The sequence below is a fragment of the Papaver somniferum genome, chromosome 7 (genome assembly GCF_003573695.1).
Source record: "Papaver somniferum cultivar HN1 chromosome 7, ASM357369v1, whole genome shotgun sequence".
NCBI lineage: Eukaryota > Viridiplantae > Streptophyta > Magnoliopsida > Ranunculales > Papaveraceae > Papaver > Papaver somniferum.
The window spans coordinates 153,513,063-153,537,714 of NC_039364.1; the positions used below are offsets into that span (position 1 = coordinate 153,513,063).

The 24,652-nt window shown below is 36.7% G+C and overlaps 1 protein-coding gene across 1 annotated transcript; it reads left to right on the forward strand.

Moving 5' to 3' along the window:
- Window positions 1-11,776: 11,776 nt before the first annotated feature.
- LOC113298800 (oxysterol-binding protein-related protein 3C-like) lies at window positions 11,777-15,603 on the forward strand. The gene is made up of 10 exons (XM_026547631.1): window positions 11,777-12,199; window positions 12,434-12,527; window positions 12,650-12,766; window positions 12,847-12,919; window positions 13,035-13,153; window positions 13,273-13,394; window positions 13,830-14,006; window positions 14,195-14,339; window positions 14,585-14,763; window positions 15,052-15,603. Exons 1-10 carry the CDS (start codon window positions 12,099-12,101, stop codon window positions 15,299-15,301), a joined length of 1,377 nt encoding a protein of 458 aa, XP_026403416.1. The 5' UTR covers window positions 11,777-12,098; the 3' UTR covers window positions 15,302-15,603.
- The last annotated feature ends 9,049 nt before the right edge of the window (window positions 15,604-24,652 follow it).

Here is a 24,652-nt window from a genome sequence, read left to right on the forward strand (position 1 = left end):
CTTATTCTAAGAGAAATTCACTTTTCCGCCTATATATCGAGGACGGAGGGAGTAAGTTTAAAGGAAAATCATGTTGAAATCTTGTTGGACATTCTGTCCGCGAGCAATATTTTCAAAAGATTCTATCTAGCTTTGCTCAGTCATTATAACGTAAGCATATTTTTGTTTCAACAATTTTGAATTTGCATTTCCCCGTCATAAGCTTTTCCCAAATTCATCTTCTCAACAGTTTAATCAGACGTCTGTTCATCTTATTTCTCAATGACTTCATAAACTGTACTACCAAACTAAGATCTCTGGCTGACTAGCATCAGAAATCCCAAAATCAGTCTTCTATTACTCCTCCTTCTCAATAAACCGATTCCAAAATAACTTCAAAAAACAAGAATAAAATTCACATGATGATGGAAAAAGAAAGACTTACTACATTTCTCAAGCTCAGCAACTCAAAGCACCACCTGAACCCTTGCAATTTTTCACGAAGAAGTGCCAGAAATCTCTACGGGCTTAATCTCCAAGATTCCTTCTCTAAAGGTTCCTCTGATGCCTCCTTGATGATCACCACTGATCATCATCATTGTTGTTGTCGAACTCATCCTCCTCGTATTAGAAGTCACGGCCACTAGAGAAGCAACGAGGCCATAACCCTTGTTTTCCTCATCATCATCTTTTGTCTCTTCACCATCTTCATCTTCATCCTTTCTCTCCTCCCTTGCAATTGGATTACCATCGATATCCAAGCCAGGGATTTCCTCTCCGTCATAATCCACATTCAATGGTTCTGACATAGTATGAGAAAACATTCTGGTCATCCTCTTTTCAGCAAGGTAATAGTGATACATCATGTCTTCCACTCGCTTCTGCCTCTCCATTTCACGTGCTTCCTCCTCAGGATATGTTTATGATTCACTTGCTGCTTTCCTCCTTCTCAATTCCTTCAACATTTTTCTATTCATTCTCTTCACTTCACTCTCTGTTGTACTTTTGGTTTTTCTCCAATGTCGTTATCTTTCCTTCCTTGTCTTTCCCTCGCCTTACGTGCACCTAGTGCATCACTCTTTCTCATCCTCATGCTCTCTCTTTCTACACAACTCTTGATTCACGAAAGAAATTAGTCTATCAATCTCATAACTTGATAATGCTTCAGTGGCTCTCTTTGCATGCTGAATTTCTAGTGAATCAATCTGTTGATCTTTTACATCTTCATTCACTACATTGTTACCTAAATCAGCCATCTAAAAATTTTCAAATCTCTGGAGAATCTCTTTCCATTTGGGGTATAATTAGTGCAAATCGTGTTATTATCTCTTTATTTCTCCTTTATAGAGCGTGCAGATTAATCATAAATGCCCACTCATGGCGCATGGTTAATCGTCCTGTTTCTTGGAAGACCACGCTAATTCATTTCCAGATGTATTTTCAAAGATCATCATTACTCTTCGTTTATACCTACTCTCAAAGAGTATTTAGACATTCATATCGTTTATATTTCCACGACACTGTCGTTAAGAGGAGTCCTAGTTGGTTACCTACTTGCATGGTCTTAAGTGCAGCACTAATAATCTTCATTGATTTCTTGCAGATTCAAAGAATGCAACACCTATTGAGAGGCATTATGGTTTGTTGCGGTTTACAGGTCTGGTTCATGCATTATGCGATTGTTCAATACCCTATCCATATTACACATCCTCATTGCATATACACCATAAATTCATCAGGCTAGATCATGCAACTCAGCACATACACTACCAAAATATATCCCTACCCATTTCCCTCTTTACCTAATGTTTCTACATTTATTATTGTTGTCCTGAGCAGTTCTATTATTTTGGCATACAAAAACAACCGTAATAAATGTTCATCTACCATGTGTGACATGCATCAATCTACTACTGCTACAAAAAGAATCTCTGTCATTGCTACTAAGCCTACCAGACTAAAGATATAGTCATATGCCTTTATCGGAAATATATGTGGACTCCCCATATTTGACCACATGCTTCATCAAGGGTCAATGTTCAATACCTCTAAAGAAATGTTGTTTGTAGCCAAGTACCTGCTACCCTCCAAAAATTCAGCTGTCATACCACACATAAGAACTCTGCCATTATACCATTACATGCTCTTGGCTAGTGTCCCCTTTCTAGTTCTCTCTGTGGTAAGTATATTTTTAAGAATGGTGTGTCTATTTCTCTTCAGATAGTCCAGCTTACCCAAGTGACATATCACTATGTTTGCACATGTGACCAAATATATTATTATTTATCTGGCATCACTAATCTATACATCATCCCTACCATTCATCAAAAAAAAATATTATTAATTTGCTTATTTATTCCGTCTCTCCCATATATCTTTAATCATTCTTCCTCAGATAAGTACTCAATATCTATTAAATCCTTCCCCAACAGATAAACAAGCTCAGCAACTCCAGCCTCCACAAACAAAGAAATTCAAGACCTATCAAATCAAATGTCTGAGAAGCTCACCATACCAAACAAACTCCATTTATCTTTTAGTGAACCTGTTTTCATAGATAAAATAGTTGTGGTTGCTGAAAATGATAACAATTGGAAATGGTGTATGATTGGTGATATTTGCAGTGAGTTCTTAGTTCCTCTTCAGTTAGGAGTTATATTTGCAACTAATGGCCTCTTCTTCAAAACCATACAATTACTACTTTTACTGCTCTGGAGAACAAGATTCTCATACGGTTTCTAGCTGAAGTTGACTTCAATAGAGTGAATGAACAAAGACCTTGGTATGCTTATGGTTACCTCATTATTCTTCGAGTGGTTCCTCCTTCAGGGTGGCCAATCAATTGTCAAACTACCTTTATAGAAGATCTTATATGGTTTTTATGTAATGTTCCAAAGGAATGTACTGAGTTTGAATATCTAAAGAAACTAACCTTCAAGCTGGGAGAATTGGTTGAATCTAAATACCCATATGGCATTCATCCTCTAAAGAAAAATGTCAAAGTTTGCGTCAAGATTGCGGGTCAAAAATATTTCCCTACAGGTATTCCTCTGGTGACTAGAGGCGGAATCGAGCCATTTAAAATATAATGAAGATACTTTATGGTGCTAAGATCCTTTTGTTACTCTTGTCGTATTATTGATCACAAATAAATTACTTGTACCTGGTGAAACCAAGAGTGTTTCAGCAAGCAAGTGAATCTAGCCAATCTCCATCTCATAGAAGTGTAGTTCAAAGAATTAATGTCTCAATATGGATGCCACCACAACCAGTCCATGTATCTTCTATCTCTGAATATATAGAAACTTTAGCCAACCCTCCGGCTACTCAACCCGTTAGTACGAATGCTATGTTAGAGGATATTGAAATTCATCGCTCCAGAGAAAAAGCGAAAGTTGTTATTGTCCAGGATATTTCTTCACCATTGGATGATAACTCCATATATAGAAAACTCAATATGGGTCCTTTTACCAGCAGATCTCTAGTTTTGAAAATTCATGAAGTGGGTCAAATTAAAAATCAGGTCGTGGTTTTTGTGGTGAATGGTCTTCCTGTTATTCACAAGCCAACGACTCCAAACCTACTACTTCTACGTAACAAAAGTCTAATCATTCTTTTGATCTAAAATCATCCATTAAAAGGTTCAAGACTGCAGCTATGCAATCTCGTCCTCTTCCTCTTTATAGGAAAGAAATTGTTACCTTAGCAGCTGAACTTGATGCTCTCACTAATCCAAAGATGAAGCTTAACCCTCGTGCAAATGCAAGAAAACGTACTCGCGTCGTTAAATCTACTTCGGCTAGTATTGTTGTTGTCCATCCATAAAGTCAGGAATCTTCCGAACCTGATTACAATACCATGTGCCCACCAATTACTAATCTCGAGCACCTTCCACCAATCAATGATCCGATCATTTACACCAACTTGTTAACCTATATGGTCACTTGCATGTACCGGATGGTCAATCCTTGACAAATCATAATGTCCAATACTTCTCTTCACGAGGTTGCATCTTTGGATTTGAATGCGACACAAGAAGTTCAAACAAATGGTGATTCTACTAGTTTCTCATCCTAATGGTAGTGTTATTCCTACCAACCAGGTAATTTCTCTTACAAATCCTCTCACTTCTGGTAATTCTTCTAGTCCTAATGTTGCTACTACCCCTCCCTCCCCCATCACTAATCAAACCATGTTAATAATATTAACGTGCTTTCTTGGAAAGTTAGAGGTTTGGGTTTAAATATCATCTTTTTTATTTTTTGATATATATTTTCTCCATCTTTTGCCGATGTTTCTAGCCCCGAACCTTTGTACTGGTTTCCACTGAATCAGTAACAAAGGTTCAGGGCTAGGACAGATCAGACATCTTAATCTATAAGTATATAATCCTTCTATTGCTGTGAAAGATTAGACCTTCACTCACCAAGAGTGGAGTGTTCAATTCAAGAATCTCCTGAACACCATTCTGTTGAAGTATTTGATGAAGTTATAGAAGAGTTAGACACAAAAATATGGACTGAGCCAGAATACTGCAGACTAGACCGTGGCACCATGATTAATGCGAGGGTGTATATCGGTATGAAGAAACCTCTTTTCAGAGGTGGGTGGTGGAACACAATGGCGGGAGGTTTCACATGGATTCACTATCACTGGGAAAGACAACCTGATAGACAAACTTTTGTATCTAAGTTGTCCTCAATTTTCTGTTTTGTTGGTACTCGATTTTGTACTTGTTACAGTGTTTTATGTGTTTGCAGGTATTTTTGGGAAATAAACATTTTGGGAAAATTCGACTTGAAAATTTACCCGGGGCACCCCGGAGGATATTTGCTATTCGGACTCTCAGTTTGGATAAGGGGCACCTAGTTGATAAGGGGCGCCAGCTGCCAAGGGGTGCCCTATCTACTATTTACACCCAGTGGATATTCAGCACCCTGTGAATTGGTTAAGGGGAACCTTTCTTCTTACATGAAGAACAGTGTCGGCGTATGTACCTGGTAGGTTAATATCTGAAAATATCTGCCTAGTCCAAGAGATAGTTCAAGCCATGAAGAGACAGAAAGGAAGAACTGGTCATATAGCTCTCAAGATGGACATGTAGAAAGCCTTCGACGAGTTAGAATGGGTTTTCTTATTGGACGTTTTGAAGCAGTTTGGTTTCAATTGAAAATTCTGCCAACTAATACATCAGTGTATTAGCACAACTCAAATTGAAATTATGTTCAACAGTTCTCCTACACAATATTTTAAGCCTACAATAGGGATTAGGAAAGGGGATCCTCTTTCCCCTTACATATTCATCCTTGCAATAGAGGCGTTTTCAAGGTATCTCTTTCACTGTGAATCCACCAGGAAACTGACATGTATGAAGATCTAAGAATCTGCGCCTAAAATTAGTCACTTACTGTTTGCGGATGATTGCTTACTTTTTTGTAAAGCTAATCTATCTCAAACACAAAAACTTCTAGAAGTAATTGAGAGGTTTATTGAATGCTCTGGTCAGTAAATAAACTTCCAAAAGTCAGTCGTGTATTTTAGCAGGAATGTAACACCTTCAACCTATCCATACTTGAGTGGACTGATGCAGGTTAGGCAATTGGATATTAATTAGGAGAAATACTTAGGTCTTCTTTTTTTAGTTAGCATAAATAAGCAAGTTCCTTTTTCCACTTTAATAGAGAAGATGGACAACAGGCTATCGAGATGGTGTTCCACTAATATGTCAGAAGCATCCAGGTCAGTTATGGTTAGAAATGTCACAAACGCAATCCCTGTCCATCACATGTCTACTTTTAAACTTCCAGAGACTATTATATCCAAGATGAACTCATCTCAACAAGCTTTTTGGAGGAACAAGAGGTCTAATAAAGGCAAGCATATCATTACCTGGATGTGTATAAACAAACCCAAAGAAGAATTAGGGTTGGGGTTTAGAGATTTGCATATCTTCAATAGAGATCTCTTAGCAAAATCAGCTTGGAAACTATGTTCAGATGATACTTCAATATGTGCTAGGTCTCTAAAAGCCAAATACTACCCTGATGGTCAAATCTTTAATCTTGTTCAAAAAAGAGATACAACTTGGTCTTGGAGGAGCTTCTCATCTGAGCCAAAATTTATTCTAAAGTATAATTGCTGGTCTATGGGAAATGGGAGGAAAATATTGATCTGGAAACATAAGTGGATTCCTAATTTATCTGACCCTCCAACTCCAAAGCAAGGTGCCACCAATTATTCTCAGTTTTCATATCTGCATCAGCTCTTCGATGCTAATTCCGCCCCTTGGAATGTAAGTCTTACTTTTAACTTGTTTGAGCCAGAGATTGCAAGTCTGATTCTTAAAATCTCAGTTCACCTCCAATATGAAGACAAGTAAAATTGGATGCTGGAGAAGCATGAAAAATTTACAGTCAAATCAGCATATAGGAAATCGCTTGAAGAATCTAATATTAATAATACAGTTGGAGAGAGAATGCAAAGGATTTACAAGAAGCTTTGGAAGCTACCAACGATTCCTAGGGTTAACCAGTTAATGTGGAAGTGTGTTAGAAACGTTCTTCCTACCAGAGACAAGTTGGTAAATATGGTTCAAGATTTAAATATGTGCTGCCCCTTTTTCTATCAAGTTCGGGAAACTCCTTCTCATATTAATAGAAATTGTCATGTCTCCAAAGTTTTTTGGTTCGCAGTATTGAATCTTCGTTCCAATAACAATTTATCTCTTGAAGAGTGGCTTTGTGAGTAGTTTGATAAACTTCAGGGAAATCATATCATGGAAGAAGATATATGCAGAGTAGCTATAATAGCGTGGACCATTTGGACAACAAGACGTGGTACGGTATTTCAGAAGAAAGTTTTTTTCCCGGATCAACTTATCTTCAACTGCAGAAAGAACATCTCAGAACATGAAACAAGACCCAACAAGAGTGTTCCTACTGTGACAAGAATTAATAAGGGAAACCTTCACTGGCTTCCCTCTCCTGCTGATGTTATTACTGTTAATTGTGATGGCAGTTATAACGATTTAACAAACTCTGGTGGTATTGGTCTGACTATACGTGACTTTGCAGGTACCCACAGGAGCTCCATATTAATCTACCTAGAAGTAGTTGACAGTGCAGAGCAGATAGAGTGTAAAGGACTTTGGGAGGCAGGACCAAGGAAAAAAGGTTGTACGCATTGAACTGGACTCTAAGCTGGTGGTGGATGTTGTAAACAATAAAAATCTCAATATTGATTGGAGATTGCATAATATGATCCTAGAGATCAAAGAGTTTTTTAAATTTATTTAGCTCTTGGAAATGTTGCTTTGTACCGAAAGAGTGTAATAAAATAGCTGACATTTTCTCAAAACATGCTAGAGTAGATAGAGTAACTAAAGTTTGTTCTGCAAACCCTTTGGGCATTATTAATGCCCAGCTTTTGGAGGATATATCTTTTGTAAACTCTGATCAAGTTTAATTAAAATCAATCTCTTGTGTTTAAAAAAAAAAACTTGAGGGCTAGGACTATGCCGAAACCCAAAATCTCCACTAGACTTATGATTTGCAAACCTGGATAAATTGGGGCCTAGGCTAATTATTTGGGGCCTATCAAATTTCCCTTCCCACTCCACCAAATGGATATGGGGTTCCAAACTTCTGAAAAAGTCTAATTTACCCCTAAATTAATTCCTAAAACTAACCCATGTAAATATTAATCCTTACCATTTTCAGCAAAATCCAAAAACATAAAAACATAAATCAACAAAACTTTCTATTTTCATCTTAATCTTTCCAAATTATGAAAACCCTAATCAAAAAAAATTTCATCATATTCTCCAACGATCTTCGATCCAACCAAGAAAAAGGTAAATCTCCATCAATCCGTTCTAAATTCGCATTTCTTCATTGATTTACATGTTTAAATTTTCGATTTTTGAAAACCAAAATCTCTGATCTTACCCAGAATCGGTTTATGTTGACATATCGAATAAACCGATTTTGGATTTTGTTTTTCGACCATGAAGAATATGCAGAGTAATCGGTTTATATGATGATTAACATCGACCTATTTTGTATACGAAATAGGAATATGAAAAGACATCACCAGAATCGGTTTATAAGTGCATTAGTATAAACAGATTCCGGGTACTTTTTTTTTTTTTAACTCCATGTTTCCACAATCGGACTTTATTTGCTTGTTAATGTACCGATTGTGGAATTGTCCCTTCAGATTCCATTTCATAATCGGTTTTTATATATGTATCACATAAACCGATTGTTTATGTTTGACGTTCCTGTGTGTTTTGTTGTTGAGAATCGGATTACATATGTTTAATTATGTATCGATTGTTAACTTGATTTTTGTTTTTTGTGTAGATATGGACTTCGGACACTTATCATTTTACTCTCGAGATCTCACCCATGAGTACATTCACAGGGCACCACAACCCGTGCCAGAAAGAAGCCTATACAAGTTTGTATATGGGTGTGACACCTGTCTGGAGAAAGCACTCGCACTGGTAGACAAGCTTGCACTAAAAGAGATCCATGAGGTCATCAGGTTCGCGAGGAGAATGTGGGATTTGATTTCAGCTGAGAGGGACTGCCACATACATTTGGAATTTATGTTTGAAGAAATGGATAAATATCAAGCCATGGATGATGTATAAGCTGGTTATCTTGATGCTGGTGCTGGTGGTGGTGGTGCTGCTGCTGCAAATGCTCCTGGCGTTGCTGCTCCTGATGCTGGTGCTCCATGATTTATAAGTTTAAGTTTTAGGTATTAAAAGTTTAAGGTTTTAAGACTTGGTTATTTAAGTTTTAAGTTTTTAACACTCTTTTGGGATGGTTAAGGTTTATATTTTGGATGATCCTGGTTTGAACTTAATGCACTTAAAGTTTTAATTATAATCATGTGTATCGTAAAACAAGTTTATGCATGCTCAACAATTCTGTTACCAAAACACATGCCCAAAATCGGTCTACTCGATATGTCAACATAATCTGATTGTTGAGGGTCCATCAGAAAATCAGTATATATAATCCGATTCTTCATGCCTTAGAAATGTTGTTTTTTCTGTATATTTTTCAAGCTAGAATCGGATCACATGTGCATTTATAAAAACCAATTAGTGTTGGTGAGAATTCGAATTTTTTACATGTCTTTAATCGGTTTATGTAGGTCAAAATAAAGACCGATTTTTGGTGGCATAAAAACACAATCCGATTTTTTGGACCTTCGAGAAGACCGATTGTTCCAAATTATTTCACTTAAAAAAAAAATAGTCGTTGGGGCCTTTCTCTGTATATAGAGAGTTCATCCTTGTACCCCATTTGCCCCAAAATTGCTCATTCTATTCCCTCTCACTCCATACCTCCACAAAACAACACACATATATTTGCATATACTCTCCAAAGCTCATATCATAATCTAATCTTTCTAACTCTCCCAATACATCTACTTACAACAATGGCATCATTTGATTCAAATGAAGATCTATCCATCACCAAAGCATGGTACGCGGAAACTCGAATTAAAAATCAGTCCTCCGTAAGGGTGGATGCCGAAACCTTTTGGACAAAGGTCCATAACAAATATAGGAAAGATTTTGGGAATCCAAATGGAAGAAGTGTTCAACAAATCCATGCTAGGCACCAAGTCATTGAAAGTGCAATACTTGCTTATTTATCTATTAAACATCGGATTTTGAACGCTAGCCACTTTAGCTTGTCCATTGAACAATTTGTAAGTACTTTTGTGGTTTATTTTATGTAATCCATGTTGTTTTATCTCCCAATGAAACACCACTAACTAAGTAAGTTTGTGTTGTGTTTTTGTAACGCTAGGTAGTGAAAGCGCACTACTTGGAGGAAAAGGGGGAATCATTCGCATTCGATGCAAGCTATCATCACTTCATGGTATCTAAAATTCTGGAGTATTGCCCGCACTTTATGGTTGGTTAATCGGACTCGAATTCCTCCGACGAAGATTGATGGTTTTAGAAGTTTTTGTGTAGGTTTTGTGGGTAGACCTCTATGTAAACCCTCACGAGACTATAACTCGTCCACTAGGATCGCATAGGGGTTTAAAGTCTTGATGCATGTGCTAAATGCATCCGTGACTCCTACGATGTTCAAATGAATGAAAAAAAAATCTTATGAAAGATAACAATCGGTTTATATATGTCCTTAAAAACCTCGACTCTAGTAATCGGATTTTTTCTGTGCACACTTTAACCGATTCTAGAAGTCCTCTACTAATTTCGAAAACACCAACCCAGAATCGGTTTACGAGTGCATGAACGTAAACCGATTCTGGGTACTGTTTATGAAAAAAACAAAATTTTTAGGTTGTTTGATGTTTTGAAGATCGATTTAACATTAGTTGATCTCATATCTAAAACATAATTAACACCTAATACGAATAGTTAACACTAATTAATCAGGGATAAACTGAGTAGTTAGATAATAGTTGGATAAAGGGTTACGTGAAATTTATTTCTAATGAATTTTTTTATCATCCCGTGAGGGGACCCAAATAATTGGCCTAGGCCCACATTAGTCAGGTGTGCAAACCCAAACCAAATATACGAGTTTTGCACCCCGTAAATAGTCTAAGTAATTAAATTTGTTTCTTACAACACGTTTGTTTTTTCCTCTATATAGGTAGAGGGTTCTATATAGAGGTTTACCTCTATATCTATATAAATATCACTATATAATCTCTCTTAAAATCATGTTTGTTTGACCACTATCTAACAACTCTATATTGTGTAGCCAATTTTATATATTTCTCATTTTACGCTTATAATATTCAAAAAATCCATGAATATCCATTACAACCAAAGATGTTCAAAAATTCCAAAAGGAAAAAAATGTATTAGAAAATACAACTAAAGATGTTCACTTTTTCTGAAACGGAGCGAAAGTATAACTTTTTTCTGAAACGGGGTAAAAATATCACTTTTTCTGAAACGGATCAAAAATATCACTTTATCTGAAACGGGCGAAAGTATCACTTTATCTGAAACGGGCGAAAGTATCACTTTTTCTGAAACGGAAAAAAAAAAAATCACCTTTTCTGAAACAGGGCAAAAATCACTTTTTCTGAAACGGGGCAAAAACATAACTTTTTCTGAAACAGAACGAAAATATCACTATTTCTGAAACGGGGCAAAATTTTCACTTTTTCTGAAACAGGGCAAAAATATCACTTTTTCTGAAACATGGAAAAAATCACTTTTTCTGAAACATGGAGCAAAAATATCACTTTGTCTGAAACGGCGCGAAAGTATCACTTTTTCTGAAGCATGCGAAAGTATCACTTTTTCTGAAACGGGGCGAAAATATCACTTTTTCTGAAACGGCGTGAAAGTATCACTTTTTCTGAAACGGGGGAAGTATCACTTTTTCTGAAATGGGGCTAAAGTGTCACTTTTTCTGCAACGGAGCAAAATATCACTTTTTTCTGAAACAGCGCGAAAATATCCTTTTTTCTGAAACGGGCGAAAGTATCACTTTTCTTGAAACATGTAAAATTTTAGATTTTAAATTAAGGAATTATTTTTAGACATTATAAGTTTGTTCGAGGATATATTAGTCATCGGAAGGTTTAATAGAGGTAGAGGCTCAAAGATAGCACCTCATTGGTGCTATTTGATTTCCTCTATATAGATAGAGATTTGCCTCTATTTTTATAGAGATGGTGGAAAAAACAAACACCAAATAAATGGGACCCACCACTATATAAAGGCTAATAGAGGTTAGCCTCTGCATAGAGGGTTAGTCTTTGTTGCACCCCACTTAATTCACAGTACTGGTCAATTTCATTTTTGTAAGAAAAAAATGAAAAATAATTAGATCTTCATCATCTTCAAACAATAGAACCGCCAACGAGGTTCCACCCTATTCATCCTCGCTGTGTGTAATCATTCCTCACTTTTTTTTCAGTTTATTTTATTAATCATTTTCTTTTCTCTCTCATCTCTTGGTTATTTGTATTACATAACGAGAAGAGAATCAATCTCCTCCTAGGTCCTTTCACTTCTCCTCTCTCTTACTCTTATTCTCTATAATAAGATCATAGATCTTTGTGATCATCGTACTTCACAGATCTAGTTATCACTTTCAAATATGTCTTCCAAAGATCAGAAACAAGGTGGTGGCGGTTTCTTCGCTTCCATTGCTTCTAGTTTATCAAATTTTGGTACTGCTATGCACAAATCTGTTAACGGGTAATTTTGATTTATTATGTATCCTCTTGTGTATTTTGATTAAATTTTAATAGATTAACTTGATTGCAACTGCAACTAATCACTCTAGGAATTTGTAATGTCATTTCAAATTTGAATTTTCACTGTATTCGTGAATCTTGGTGTATTGATTTGTTTTATCAGCTGGACGTTATTAGTTTTACTGATTTCATTAGTGTGCCTTGTCGCATGTTTTTGATTAATTTGATTGTCTAGGGCTCTTGGGATTGAAGGGCTTGAAGTTATAAATCCAGAAGGTGGAACAGAAGATGCAGAAGAAGAAGCACATAAAGGACGATGGAAGCAAGAGGTATGTGTTGCCCGTGTTACTTAAATTCTGGATGAGTCTATTAAATGATCAAGTCATGAGGTGGTATCTGGGCATTTCATATGAGTTCATGTTTTGAACCCTTTTGTTTTCCTTGTCCACAGGATAGAGATAGTTACTGGAGAATGATGCAGAAATATATAGGATCAGATGTTACATCTATGGTCACTCTACCTGTGCTCATTTTTGAGCCAATGACGATGCTTCAGAAAATGGCAGAGGTATGTTTGGTTCTTGATTGCTGCGTATCTGTCGCCTAGCTTGTATTCTTGGATTCGAATAACATTAATCTTGCTTGCAGTTGATGGAGTACTCCCACTTGTTAGATAAGGCAGATCAATGCGAAGATCCCTATATGCGTTTGGTGTATACTTGTAAGTCTTCTCTTGTTTTAAATTCTAAACATGGTACATGCACGTACCTCTGGCGGGTTTTTTTAGGGTGCATTATACCATTTAAGTTAACGAGAGTCATGGTTATTGACTGCAGCATCATGGGCAATATCTGTCTACTATGCCTACCAAAGAACCTGGAAGCCTTTTAACCCTATACTGGGTGAAACTTATGAATTGGCTAATCATGGTGGAGTCACATTTATGTCAGAGCAGGTGAGTTTGTCTACTTGTAGAACTTGAGAAATTTGTTTCTTCTTTGTTCACATAAAAATCTCGATACTGCTTACAATGTTTCTGTTCATAGTTTAAGCCTCTGAAGGTTTTCATTTCAGGTGAGTCATCATCCTCCAATGAGTGCTGGACATGCTGAAAATGAACACTTTGCTTATGATGTAACGTCCAAGTTGAAGACCAAATTTTTGGGGAATTCTCTTGATGTCTACCCCGTTGGAAGGTGAGCCTGATAAACTAACTTTGTCCACACTTACAAGAATGTTATATGCCATTTGTAAATCACATTATAGCTTAGTGTCAAGTGTAATCCCCCCTGTCAGTGACAACCAACTCAACACCCTCCTAAACTCCATGTGTTTTGTTCTTACTTTGGGCGTAATAAGCATTACACCTGTACTTGTCCAAAAGCCGATTCCAACTTCTCATCTGTTATTTTCGTTACTTCAAAGTTTAAGTCCCATGACTATTGCTGACTTTATATGGATCACTACTTTCGAAATTTTGTTTTTTTTTAACTTCAGTTTTCTTATCCTGTATTATTAAGTAGCATCTCTTATTCCTAGAGAAAATTAGACTTTTATTTTGTGTAGCTCGTTGTTTCATTTAAGTCATTTCTTCCCACGGGGTGCTAATTTACCGTTGATTTGTTATGCAGGACACGAGTGACACTTAAAAGAGACGGTGTTGTCATAGATTTGGTCCCCCCTCCCACTAAAGTTAATAACCTTATATTTGGTCGTACTTGGGTGGACTCTCCAGGGGAGATGATCATGACAAACTTGACTACTGGAGACAAAGTTGTCCTATACTTCCAACCATGTGGTTGGTTCGGGTATGTTGTTTTCAGTAATGAGCTTCCAGGATGACTAATTCGCGTTATTTTGATTGTTATATATGGTACTTGAGCATATATTTTCAGTATACATATTAAAGATTGGCTATTATGTGATGCTCATGTCTCTCAATGTCTTCCTGATATTGTTATGGCAACTCATTTATGAAGTTCTCCACTGATTTCAGGGCTGGTCGGTACGAAGTAGACGGATACGTGTATAATGCTGCGGAGGAACCCAAAATTCTGATGACTGGTAAATGGAATGAGTACATGAGCTATCAACCATGTGATCTGGAAGGCGAGCCCCAATCAGGCACCGAACTAAAGGAGGTTAGTTTCGTTTGACTGAAGTTAGTTCAATGGTAAATGTGCAAGCACGAGTGATGATTAAAAGTACGTTGCATATGGTATATCATACAATTGTTATTCCTTCGGCTTATCATTCAGTATTTCAGTGCTACCCTCTTTGCATTTTGTAATTCAGTTATCCTGTCATTTATTTGTTGATGATTGGAGTAATTGCTAGGTTGGTGGCTTGGTGCACTATCTTAAAATTATTTGGGGTTGTTATACAGGTCTGGAGAGTTGCTGAAGTTCCACCAAATGACAAATTCCAGTACACACATTTTGCCCATAAAATAAACAGCTTAGACACTGCACCAAGGAAACTGTTGGCATCAGACTCTCGTCTGCGTCCGGATAGATATGCTCTTGAGAAGGGTGATCTATCTAAAGCTGGTGCGGAGAAAAGCAGGTCTGTCTCTTTCTCTCCTTCTCTCTGGCTTTTTCTTGTGGAACTTAATGTTATCTCTGTCACTTGACTGTGAAACGTAAATAAATGCAAAATTTAATATTTCTGGTCCAGCCATACCATTATAAAGTATTGCCCTAGAAAGACGACGCTCATTGAGCAATTCAACCATGCCTTTAGTAATTAATAAACATGCAGGAAGAGAGATGCTATTGTTTAAATTTATGTTTGACCTGTTTATGTAGGAAGATGACATTTTTGTTTTAACATCTTTATGATAAATTTCCCCAGTCTCGAGGAAAGGCAGAGAGCGGAAAAGAGGAGTCGAGAAGCCAAGGATCAAAAGTTCATTCCAAGATGGTTTGACATGTCTGGTGAAGTTACTCCTACACCTTGGGGTGACTTGGAAGTTTACCAATTCAATGGTAAATATATGGAACATCGGGCTGCAGTCGATAGCTCAGATGCTACTGATGACGACGTTGACGTCAGATCAATCGAGTTCAATCCATGGCAGTTCGGTAATGTGGTCTCAGAATGATGAGTCTGTATGCTTGTTCTTATTTCTCTTTTTGATATTTATCCATTGAATCTTTTTTCCCTCTAGGAGTAAAGAAGGAAAACCTTCTAGATATGATATTGTAGAAAGTATTTGTTGTTTTGTGGAAAGTGAATTTAGGCATTTGATTTCTAATTTATGCTGTGGAAGTCTATTTACCTGCCAACAGGGAATCTTCTCCTCCATATTCCCTGATTCCCTCGTCTTATGTTTCAAATCATGATATGTTTCTTCCTTCAATTCGAACAGAATTCATAAGTTAAAATAACAACTTTTGTCTCGAATGAAGTATTTTTTCGTTGTGTTTGTCTTGTTTAGTTATTGATTCTGCAAACTCTATATGATCTCAACAGATTCACCCGTGGTTGATTTTTGTTTTAGTAAATATAGACTCTGCAAACTACATTGTCGTAACAGTTTACTAGTGCAAACATAACAAGTTGAGTGACAAGTTTGGTAGTCTTTCTATGCAAGTTCTCTACACCTAAAAATTCTGGCGATTACGCAACCGATTCATTGCTCCTTATTTTCTGTATACTTCTTTTTTCCCTTTGCAACTCCTTTTTGTGACACAGAAAGGAGTTGGAGCCCAGCTTAGTTTCATACAGTCCTGTTGTTGTTGATGATGATGTTTGAGTTTTCCATCACAAATTCAATAGTAATTTGCAAGTATAAATTAAAATTCGTTTTTATTTTGTCTTCTCATTTACTCAAGCTTACCGTGTGTCCTACTGAATTCGTCTCTTGAAAGTAGCTCAAATTTCCGGAAAATATTTTGAACTCGCAGCGCGAGTTCAAAAGTTGAATTCGCGGATCCATAATTGTAGGATTTGGTAGATATGACATCATCAAACTGCAAACTAAACTACGGTTATCTAGCCGGATTTTTATGCATCTACGTATATTCCAAGATATTTCGCGGATTGTATACGAGAATTTGGCTCGCAATTCTTAACTTCTTTTTGGAAAACCTGACATTAATCCTAAATAAGAACTTGATGTTCCAGAAATAAAATCACGAAAACAAAGCTTTTATCTCGGTACCTTACTACTGGTAATTTTCTTCTATTCATCACAAACGCTCTCTTTTTTTATCACTTAGTTTACCAAGTGAACCATATTGGTTAATGATGGTATAGGAATAACTTCTGGTTGTATGGAACCACTGCGATACAACTAAGTGCTATTCCAATCAAGACCACCATAAGTGATTTTAGTTGGTAGCATTAGTTAAGTTTGTTTCTTGATTTTGATTTTGATTTGTTTTATATTCAGAATATACATCTTTTTCTTTTTCCTCTCAATCATCTATATAATTGAATTCTATGAAACCAACATTTTAACTTGTATTTCAATTGTTTTCAATGAATCAGGTTAGGTTATGGTTCGTATTGAAAACTATTCTTTTCCGGAAGAAGACAGGGATAATACGTCCACTGATGATGTTCCGGAAGAAGACAGGGATAATACGTCCACTGATGATGTTCCGGAAAAGGTCGACACAACCGATGGTGGATACCATGAATACATTTTAAGTTTCTTGGGAGTTTTATGTTTTGGTGGTCATTTTATGAGTGACTCTTTCCGTTGGAGTTTCATGTTTTGATGGATACAGTAAGGCTTATTGCAACTTTCTTTACTAATGAGCTTATTGCAGTCTGTTAGAGCGTTAGAAGTAATAACATCAAAATGAAACCTGTAATCATCTCTTGCAATTTTCTCCAAAGTTCGAGCGTTATTGTGTATTGCGTGCAGTTTTTTGGAGCCTTGACATTCATCTTTGGCGCCAAAAATAATTTGAAAACTTGGGATTCTTTGGGTATAGGAAATATATTGGAAAAGATGCGCATGTGAAGAAAAATACGGATAGATAACTGTGGTTAAGTTTGCAGTTTGTTGATGTCATATCTACCACATCCTACGATTATGGAGCCGCAAATGCAATTTTGAACTCGGAGCGCTGAGTTCAAAATATTTTCCCAAATTTCCTCGACCTAGAAAGAACAACACATCGAAGTAACCTTTATAGTTTCTTGAAAAATGAACCGTTTTTTTTTTTGGGGACTACTCAAAAATGATGGGGGACTATTCTCCATTTTTTTGGATGGATATTAGAAGTAATAATGAATCACCCCTTATCTAAGTTCTTTTTCAATACCAAACTTGTCCTTGGTAATTAAATTAGGGTAATGATTAGTGAGATTAAATTAATAGGTTAATTTTTTTTCAAAAGAAGAATTATTGAGAGGGAGAAGATGAAGATGATAATGAAGATGAGGGTTTTGAAAGAAAAAAGTTAAGATCTTTTTCTTTAAGAGAGCCACAACAAGAATATGATGTTTTGGGTACTCACGGATACTTCAAATTTAGTTAATGGTGCTTGAATTGGTCAAAACATTCCTAAAAATGAACAATTTACAAATTGATTTCGGTTTGGTTAAAAAAGTTTGGCTACGACATCTGAAGAACAGGTAGCCGAACTCATCTGTAAGTGTAGTTTGACTAATATTTCTGAAAACACACGAACTCAGCTTTAATGGAGTTTTTTCTTTCAGAGAAAAGTTCGGTTAGGAGAAGAAAATTGCGACGTAACTTAAATAGGAGTTCGTCTAGGAAAAAAAATTGCAACGTAACCGAACTCAGTATGCAGGTTTTTCAGAGAAAAGTTCGGTTAGGAGAAAAAAATTGCAATGTAACCGATCTTTTTGTGGCATAATCGAACTTTTTTCGATGTAACCGAACTATAAGTTCGGCTTGGACATTTTTTTTCGTCCTAACCGAATTTTTCTCTGAAAACAAAAACCTCCATTAAAGTTGAGTTCGGCTAGTTCGACAAAATTTTTCACATAATTCCTAGTCAATCTTCTCTCTGTAACTTCCATTTTCAACTCATTTTGATGATTACTTCTCATTTTTTCAACAGAAAATGAATGAAAGTAATGGATTTGTTATAATTTTGGTTTTGATTTTGTTTTGTTAATGATTTAAATATATAGAGGTGGCGGTGGTGGTGATTTGAGGTGGTCGGTGGTGGTAGGTGGTGGTGAGCGGCGGTGGTGATGGGAGGAGGTGATTATATATAGGTGAAGGGTAGGTTAGTCATTTCCACACTTTAGGACAGCCCTTATAAATATAGGGTAGACATTCCTATCACAAAGTAGTCCCCTCCATTTTTGAGTAGTCCCAAAAAAAAAGAAAAAAGAAAAAACGGTTCAAAAAAATAGTAAAACTTGTATGAAGCCCAATGCTTTCCAAAAGTGTAATAAAACCGGCTCTCGTTGGGCTTGCTCGATACATATGATGCAATTGGCACCATTTTTCTATTTTTATGTTTTTTTTCTTGGGAAAGCTTCAATCCTAGACTTGCTATACAACTAGCAGTCTAGCACCACATGCTGCCTTAGAGTGTGAGATCTGTCGCTGCTGGAGGTTGCTGGAAATTAGTTAGCTTGGGTGCTAGTTGTTTAGCAAATTCTATTTCCTAATTAATAACTGTAAGTTTCAAGTGTGGAACGAATCAAATTATAAGACACTTCCACAACTTTTACTTTCCATGTGCTCGTAAAGATTGGAAATTTAAGGATTTTTAAGTCAAATAATATGAACACAAAGCCAATTTACCACTTGGCTGGCGGTGAGATTCCGCAATGCGCACAAACTCAGCCAGTCTTTAAATCAACTTGACCCACATTTTATAACACTAAGGTAAGCTGGAAGCAATAGAATTGGATGCTCTGGTAGAAGAACTTGGTGAAGATGACGAGTAAGATCTTGGCGGTGCAAAGAACTTTTGTGAAAGGAGTATAACGTGGCGCATAAGGGAAGGTTAGGAGTAGGGCTCAGAAGTAAAAGAACCCAACTCTTGGAGGACAGCATCTGGATTACTTCCCGACAACTTGGGAATCAATGAGCGTGGATATGCTGATTCGTGGGTACTGCAGTGTTGGAGAACTTCTTGGAGGAGGTGGTTGAACAATCACATTGGAAATCGTGATAATGGAGGCCGACTATTACCACCCAATATTTACCTAATATTTTAATATCATTATCTTTAAGAAAATTCAAATAATCCAAAATAACCAAGCGTACCAATTATATATCGAAGATGGATATTACCAACTGCGAGGTGCTTTTCATCAAAGATTCATAAGCATGAGGATAAGTGAAAAAATAATAAAAGAGTTCGAAAATTATCTGTTTATACTTGGGGGTTTTTGACATGAAATTTTTTCATGGTTCTCATACTCCTTACCACAAGAGAGGTTAGGATTTGAATCTTAAGAGTTCCTAAATCTAGAATTCATAAAGTAGTCTACAAAAGAAGAAGAAAAAAAAAACAAAAATTTGTTGTTAATAATAAATTTCCAACTCGCACAGTGGATATATATACCACGATATTGTTAATAATATTTATTATTCTCTGTGTTTTGAAATAATAGTCTGGTTTCATTTGTATTCTTAATATCTTTTAAGGCCGGTTCCTATGGCAATAGGCTAAACCCTCCATTTGTCATGCCAACTGGCCTGGCAAACTGGCCGAACCATTATGGGAGAAAATATAAGCGATCGAGTCTCCAACGAACGGTTGAGAAAAGACCGACCGGCCTTAAGAAGATCATTAGGGGTCGAGACTCGACCGCTAGCGGTCTTTTAAACACCGGTCGGTCTTGTAATAGTCGGTTATCAAATAGTGAAATAACGGCTATGAACCCCCCACGTTTCCCTATAAATTCACCCCATTCAATTCAATTTAATCACACCTAATTTTCTCATTAACTCTATCTTACTCACTCTTTTGTACCTTAATCATCTGTTTAATTTTTTTTTTTCAACTCAATGGATATGGATTCTTCTGACGAAGAAGTGCGTATTCTTATGGATCGATTTGAAGAACGACAACGAATATTCGTTCAGGCGTTGAATCAAATTGATGATGAGTCAGATGAAGATAAAGAACTAACCAACAACTTGATGCAGCTATATTCATCAGGGCAAATACCTAGAGATCCAGAGCCAAGAGAAGTCTTCACAAGAAGATATACGTACCGGGGTCGGGATGAATGGCACGAGAAGCTGATGCACGATTATTTTCTACCTGACTGTGTGTTCTCTGATGAAAATTTCCAAGGCCGATTCCGCATGCCCAGACATTTGGTGCTAATGATTATTGGTGAGCTTTGTCAGGTAGAACCTCAATTTAATTATCAGTATGATGCACTGAATATTAAGGGTCATATTCCTGAACAAAAGGTTACTTCGGCTTTGAGGATTTTAGGATATGGAGACCTCCATATTCTAATGATGAGTACCTTCGCATTGGTAAAACAACTGCATACAAGTATCTTGCATTGTTTTGCGAAACAATGATTAATCATTTTGGTCCTACCTATTTACGAAAACCAACTGATGCAGATGTTAGAGAAATATTAAAGCAGAATCAGGAAAGAGGATTTCCTCGAATGCTGGGTAGTCTTTACTGCATGCATTGGGTATGGATCGGATGCCCTACCTATTGGGCCGGTCAGTATAAGTGTCACTACGCAAAACCAACAGTGATCCTTGAGGCTGCTGCTTCTTATGATTGTTGGATATGGCACGCTTTTTTTGGTCTCCCGGGATCTCAAAACGATATAAATGTTTTACACAAATCGCCTTTGTTTGAAGATTTTAAAGTATGGAATTTCTCCTCAGGTAAATTTCAGTATCAACGGGAATCACTACACTCATGGTTATTATCTTGCAGATGGAATTTATCCAAAATGGTCAACTTTAGTTCAATGTTACCGTCAGCCACCTGCCGGTGAAATGGGTCGTTCATACTCGTATTTCAATAGTAAACAAATGAATCTGAGAAAGGATGTGGAACGAGCTTTTGGAATTCTAAAGCGGAAGTTCGCAATCGTTTGTGGGCCTTATCAGGTTTAAGTTCTCGTGAAATGCATAAGACTATGCTGACTTGCATCATTATGCATAACATGGTTATCCAGAAGACCCGTCGTAATAAGAATTGGACTAACCATCAAGATGAAGACTTAAGGCCTGAGATTATACCAGCTAGAGGATTACCTGCAAGAAACTATGCGCAAATGACCAGTCATATTGAGAACAGAACTTTGTATAACAGGTTGAGGGAAGATCTCAGAGCGAGTTTGTGGGCTGAGTTTGGAAGAGATGGGGGACGAATTGAGTAGTGTTTGTTTCATTTTTTTTTGTTTTTTTATTATTGTTTCATTTGTTATTTATTTTTATTTATTTAATTTGTTTATGTTTCATTTGTTGTTCCATAATTTTGTTTTATAGTTGTTTTTTAAGTTTAAATTTTTTAACGGTCATTAAAAGTAGCGGTCTAGACTTCATCGCTAGCGGTCTAGACTCAACCGCTAGCATTCCTTATAAATCCTTCACTTCATCCATTTCAAACTCACACATCACTTCTCTACAAACATCACTTCTCTACAAAAAATTCTCTACTTTCTGGTTAAATTATGGATGATCCTAGATTCACTGAAGATGAAGATTTATCTCTTTGTAGAAACTATGTAATGCACTACCCGAAGAGAGGTGAAGAACGACGGATGAACGGTTTACCTAGTATGAGTTATTTGGGTAAAATTCATGATGCTTTCTGCACAGAGACATGTAATCCTCATAACCAGGATCGTGCTGCTTTGTTTTGCCGATTCATGGATATAAAAAAAGAGCTTGTGGATTTTATATCTATGAAAAGGATTGTCACTCGATACCGTCTTAGAGGTGAGGCTAATGCGGAATTGGGAATACGAACTCGAGACGAGTGGCGAAGATGGAAACGAAAAGATTTCGAATACGAAGCGCATTAACAAATTCTTAAGGAGTTTTTAATAACTCGTATGGGATGTTAAGATTAATAATGTTTTCATGGATGTTGTCAAGTTTAAGTTTTAATGTACTGCAAAAAAATTAGTTTAAGTTTTAATGTAATGAAAAAGTAGAATTTGTAATGAAAAAACCAGAACTATTTCATTCACCATGACCAAACTACTACATATTCATTAAAATTAAAGTTGATACATTAATTAGTTAAGTGGCACTACTTCATCGTCGTCTTTATCATCCTCATCTTCAGCTTGAACCCCAAATTGTTTTTCCATGTTTATCTTGTTTCTTTTTTCTTCCAATTCCTCTATTAATCTGTCCATCTCCATCTCCCATGCCATGAATTGTCTGGGATTCATTTTTTCGGTGTTTGCATTTAGAATCTTATTCTTACCATAGTCTGAAACAAATTTTTCTTGGGTTAGTCGATGTTTTTTCATCTCCTTAGTCAAGAACTTGCGATCTACAACTCTTTGTTTTTCGACGACCTTCTGATGCTTTATCAAAGTTTCAATAGTACTACTACCTCCTTCACTTGCTTCTCCTTCTTGGGAAGCTTTTCTCGCTGCTCTTGCTCCATTTCTTCCTAATAATTTTCTCTTAATTGCAGTATTGACATTCAAGTTGGAATTGTTGTTTCTGGTGAAGAAAATGGATTATCTGAAGGGGGGTGAGATGATTGAGATGGTTGTGAAGCTGGCGTTGAAGGTGAAGAAGTGTATGGTGAACTTGCAGGTACATTCTGCATGTTTGCTAACAATTCTGGATTATATTTAGGCAACACTTTCAAAATATGATAATGACTTTCATAAGCAAAATTGTTCCCATGTTTATGGTGCCAATCAGTTCGGAACTTTCGTTCGACATCAACATTGACAAGACCGCTCTCTCGACCACGAGCAGCTTGCATTAGAGCAACGACATACATGGCAACTTGGGCGTTGATTGTAACAAAGCGACCGGACAATCCATTTGCATTCACGCTCGTTGATGTTCATAGTTTCGTTTCGAAAGTTAGCAAATATGTTATCCTACAACTTGGTAAATTGTGGACTGGCGCCATCGATACTATCTTGTGTAAAGAACACATAGTTTCTGCAAATGATTTCATCTTCGGCTACGGTAAATTTTGGACCCCTAATCTTCTTCTTGTGTTGTTTAGATTGAGTATTAGATTGAGACATATTAAAGAAATTGTACAATACAAGTGAATGAAATAGTTAGATGATGAAATTTGTTTTAGATTAACAAATGTGAAAAGTAGAGAAGAGAAGGTGTGAGTTAAAATGGTAGAGGAATATGATATTTTAGGGGAAAACTTATGGCTGTTGGATCAGATTATACTCAGCGGTGCAAACTAAACCGGCCGGTCTTAAAGGAGCCGCCAGCGGTGTAGTTAACACCTAACGGTGTAGACTCGACCGCTTGTTGGAAACTTGACCTGGCCTGGCTAAGTAACAAATTTGCCACTTAGCCAGGCCAGTTTACCCCCTCCATAGTGGGTGCTTAAATGGCAAACTCTTAGGTTTGCCGCACCCATAGGAAGGGGCCTAAGACCTTACTATTAGTCACCGGTTATAACTAAAGTGGGACATTAGAAACCCAGGCCACACCGGCACACCCTACCCCAACGGACAAATATTAAGTGAAATGACACTCGAGCGGGAGAGTGGTCCTACATTCATTCGATAGACAATCAAATGTCACAGTCGGATTAATGTTTAACTAACATTTTTCATTTTCCTCTTTTGTTGAGGTTCTAGTACTACGATTGTTTCCAAGCATCTCTAAATCACGCTGCAAGCATCAAAATTGATTATTACTAGCTAGATAATAACTGGACCAAAATGCTCTTGAATCGTGCTTAATTTTTACGCAAGATCTAATTCTTTTGTGCGATTGGATCAAGAAGATGACAGAGATTATAGAACGAACGAACCAATAACAATTTTTGTTTGGTGGTGGGGATAGGTAATGTTCGATCTGACAAAACTAGAAATAGAATATTCTTTACCACAGTTGGCGGCTCCTAATAAGTGTACAACTATCTTTTTGAACCCATATGTTTAGATTCTTTCTATGTACTTTTTTCGTTTTTGTGTGCATTGTTTTAGTAAGACCCACACAATGCTTAGCTCTTCCTTCTGTCATCCCAAAGGCAAGGGAAAGGCAGGTGAGCTTTATTTTTTTGATTTGATGGTCAAGATTTACTTTCAAATCATCATTATCATAATAACTTCGGGGATAAAAATTATAAGTTCACATGCAAACTACAAAATGGTTTCCATCATATCATATGACTAAACAATTCTGTGTACCTTGTGACTAAACAACTCTATGTACTTTGTAGGTACCTTTTTAAAATTCAAGCTCGGCAAATTCATGCATCTCTAACATGTTGTTTGGTTTTCTTTGGAACACTTTAAAAGTTAAAAAAAGATATGAGCTATGTATATAAATGAAATGGCCGGATCAGGT

Coding starts and splice junctions, on each gene's coding strand:
- LOC113298800 (XM_026547631.1), top strand. CDS start 12,099: ATGTCTTCCAAAGATCAGAAACAAGGTGGTGGCGGTTTCTTCGCTTCC. Junction 12,200..12,433: donor ATGCACAAATCTGTTAACGG/GTAATTTTGATT, acceptor TTGATTGTCTAG/GGCTCTTGGGATTGAAGGGC. Junction 14,764..15,051: donor GCTGGTGCGGAGAAAAGCAG/GTCTGTCTCTTT, acceptor AAATTTCCCCAG/TCTCGAGGAAAGGCAGAGAG.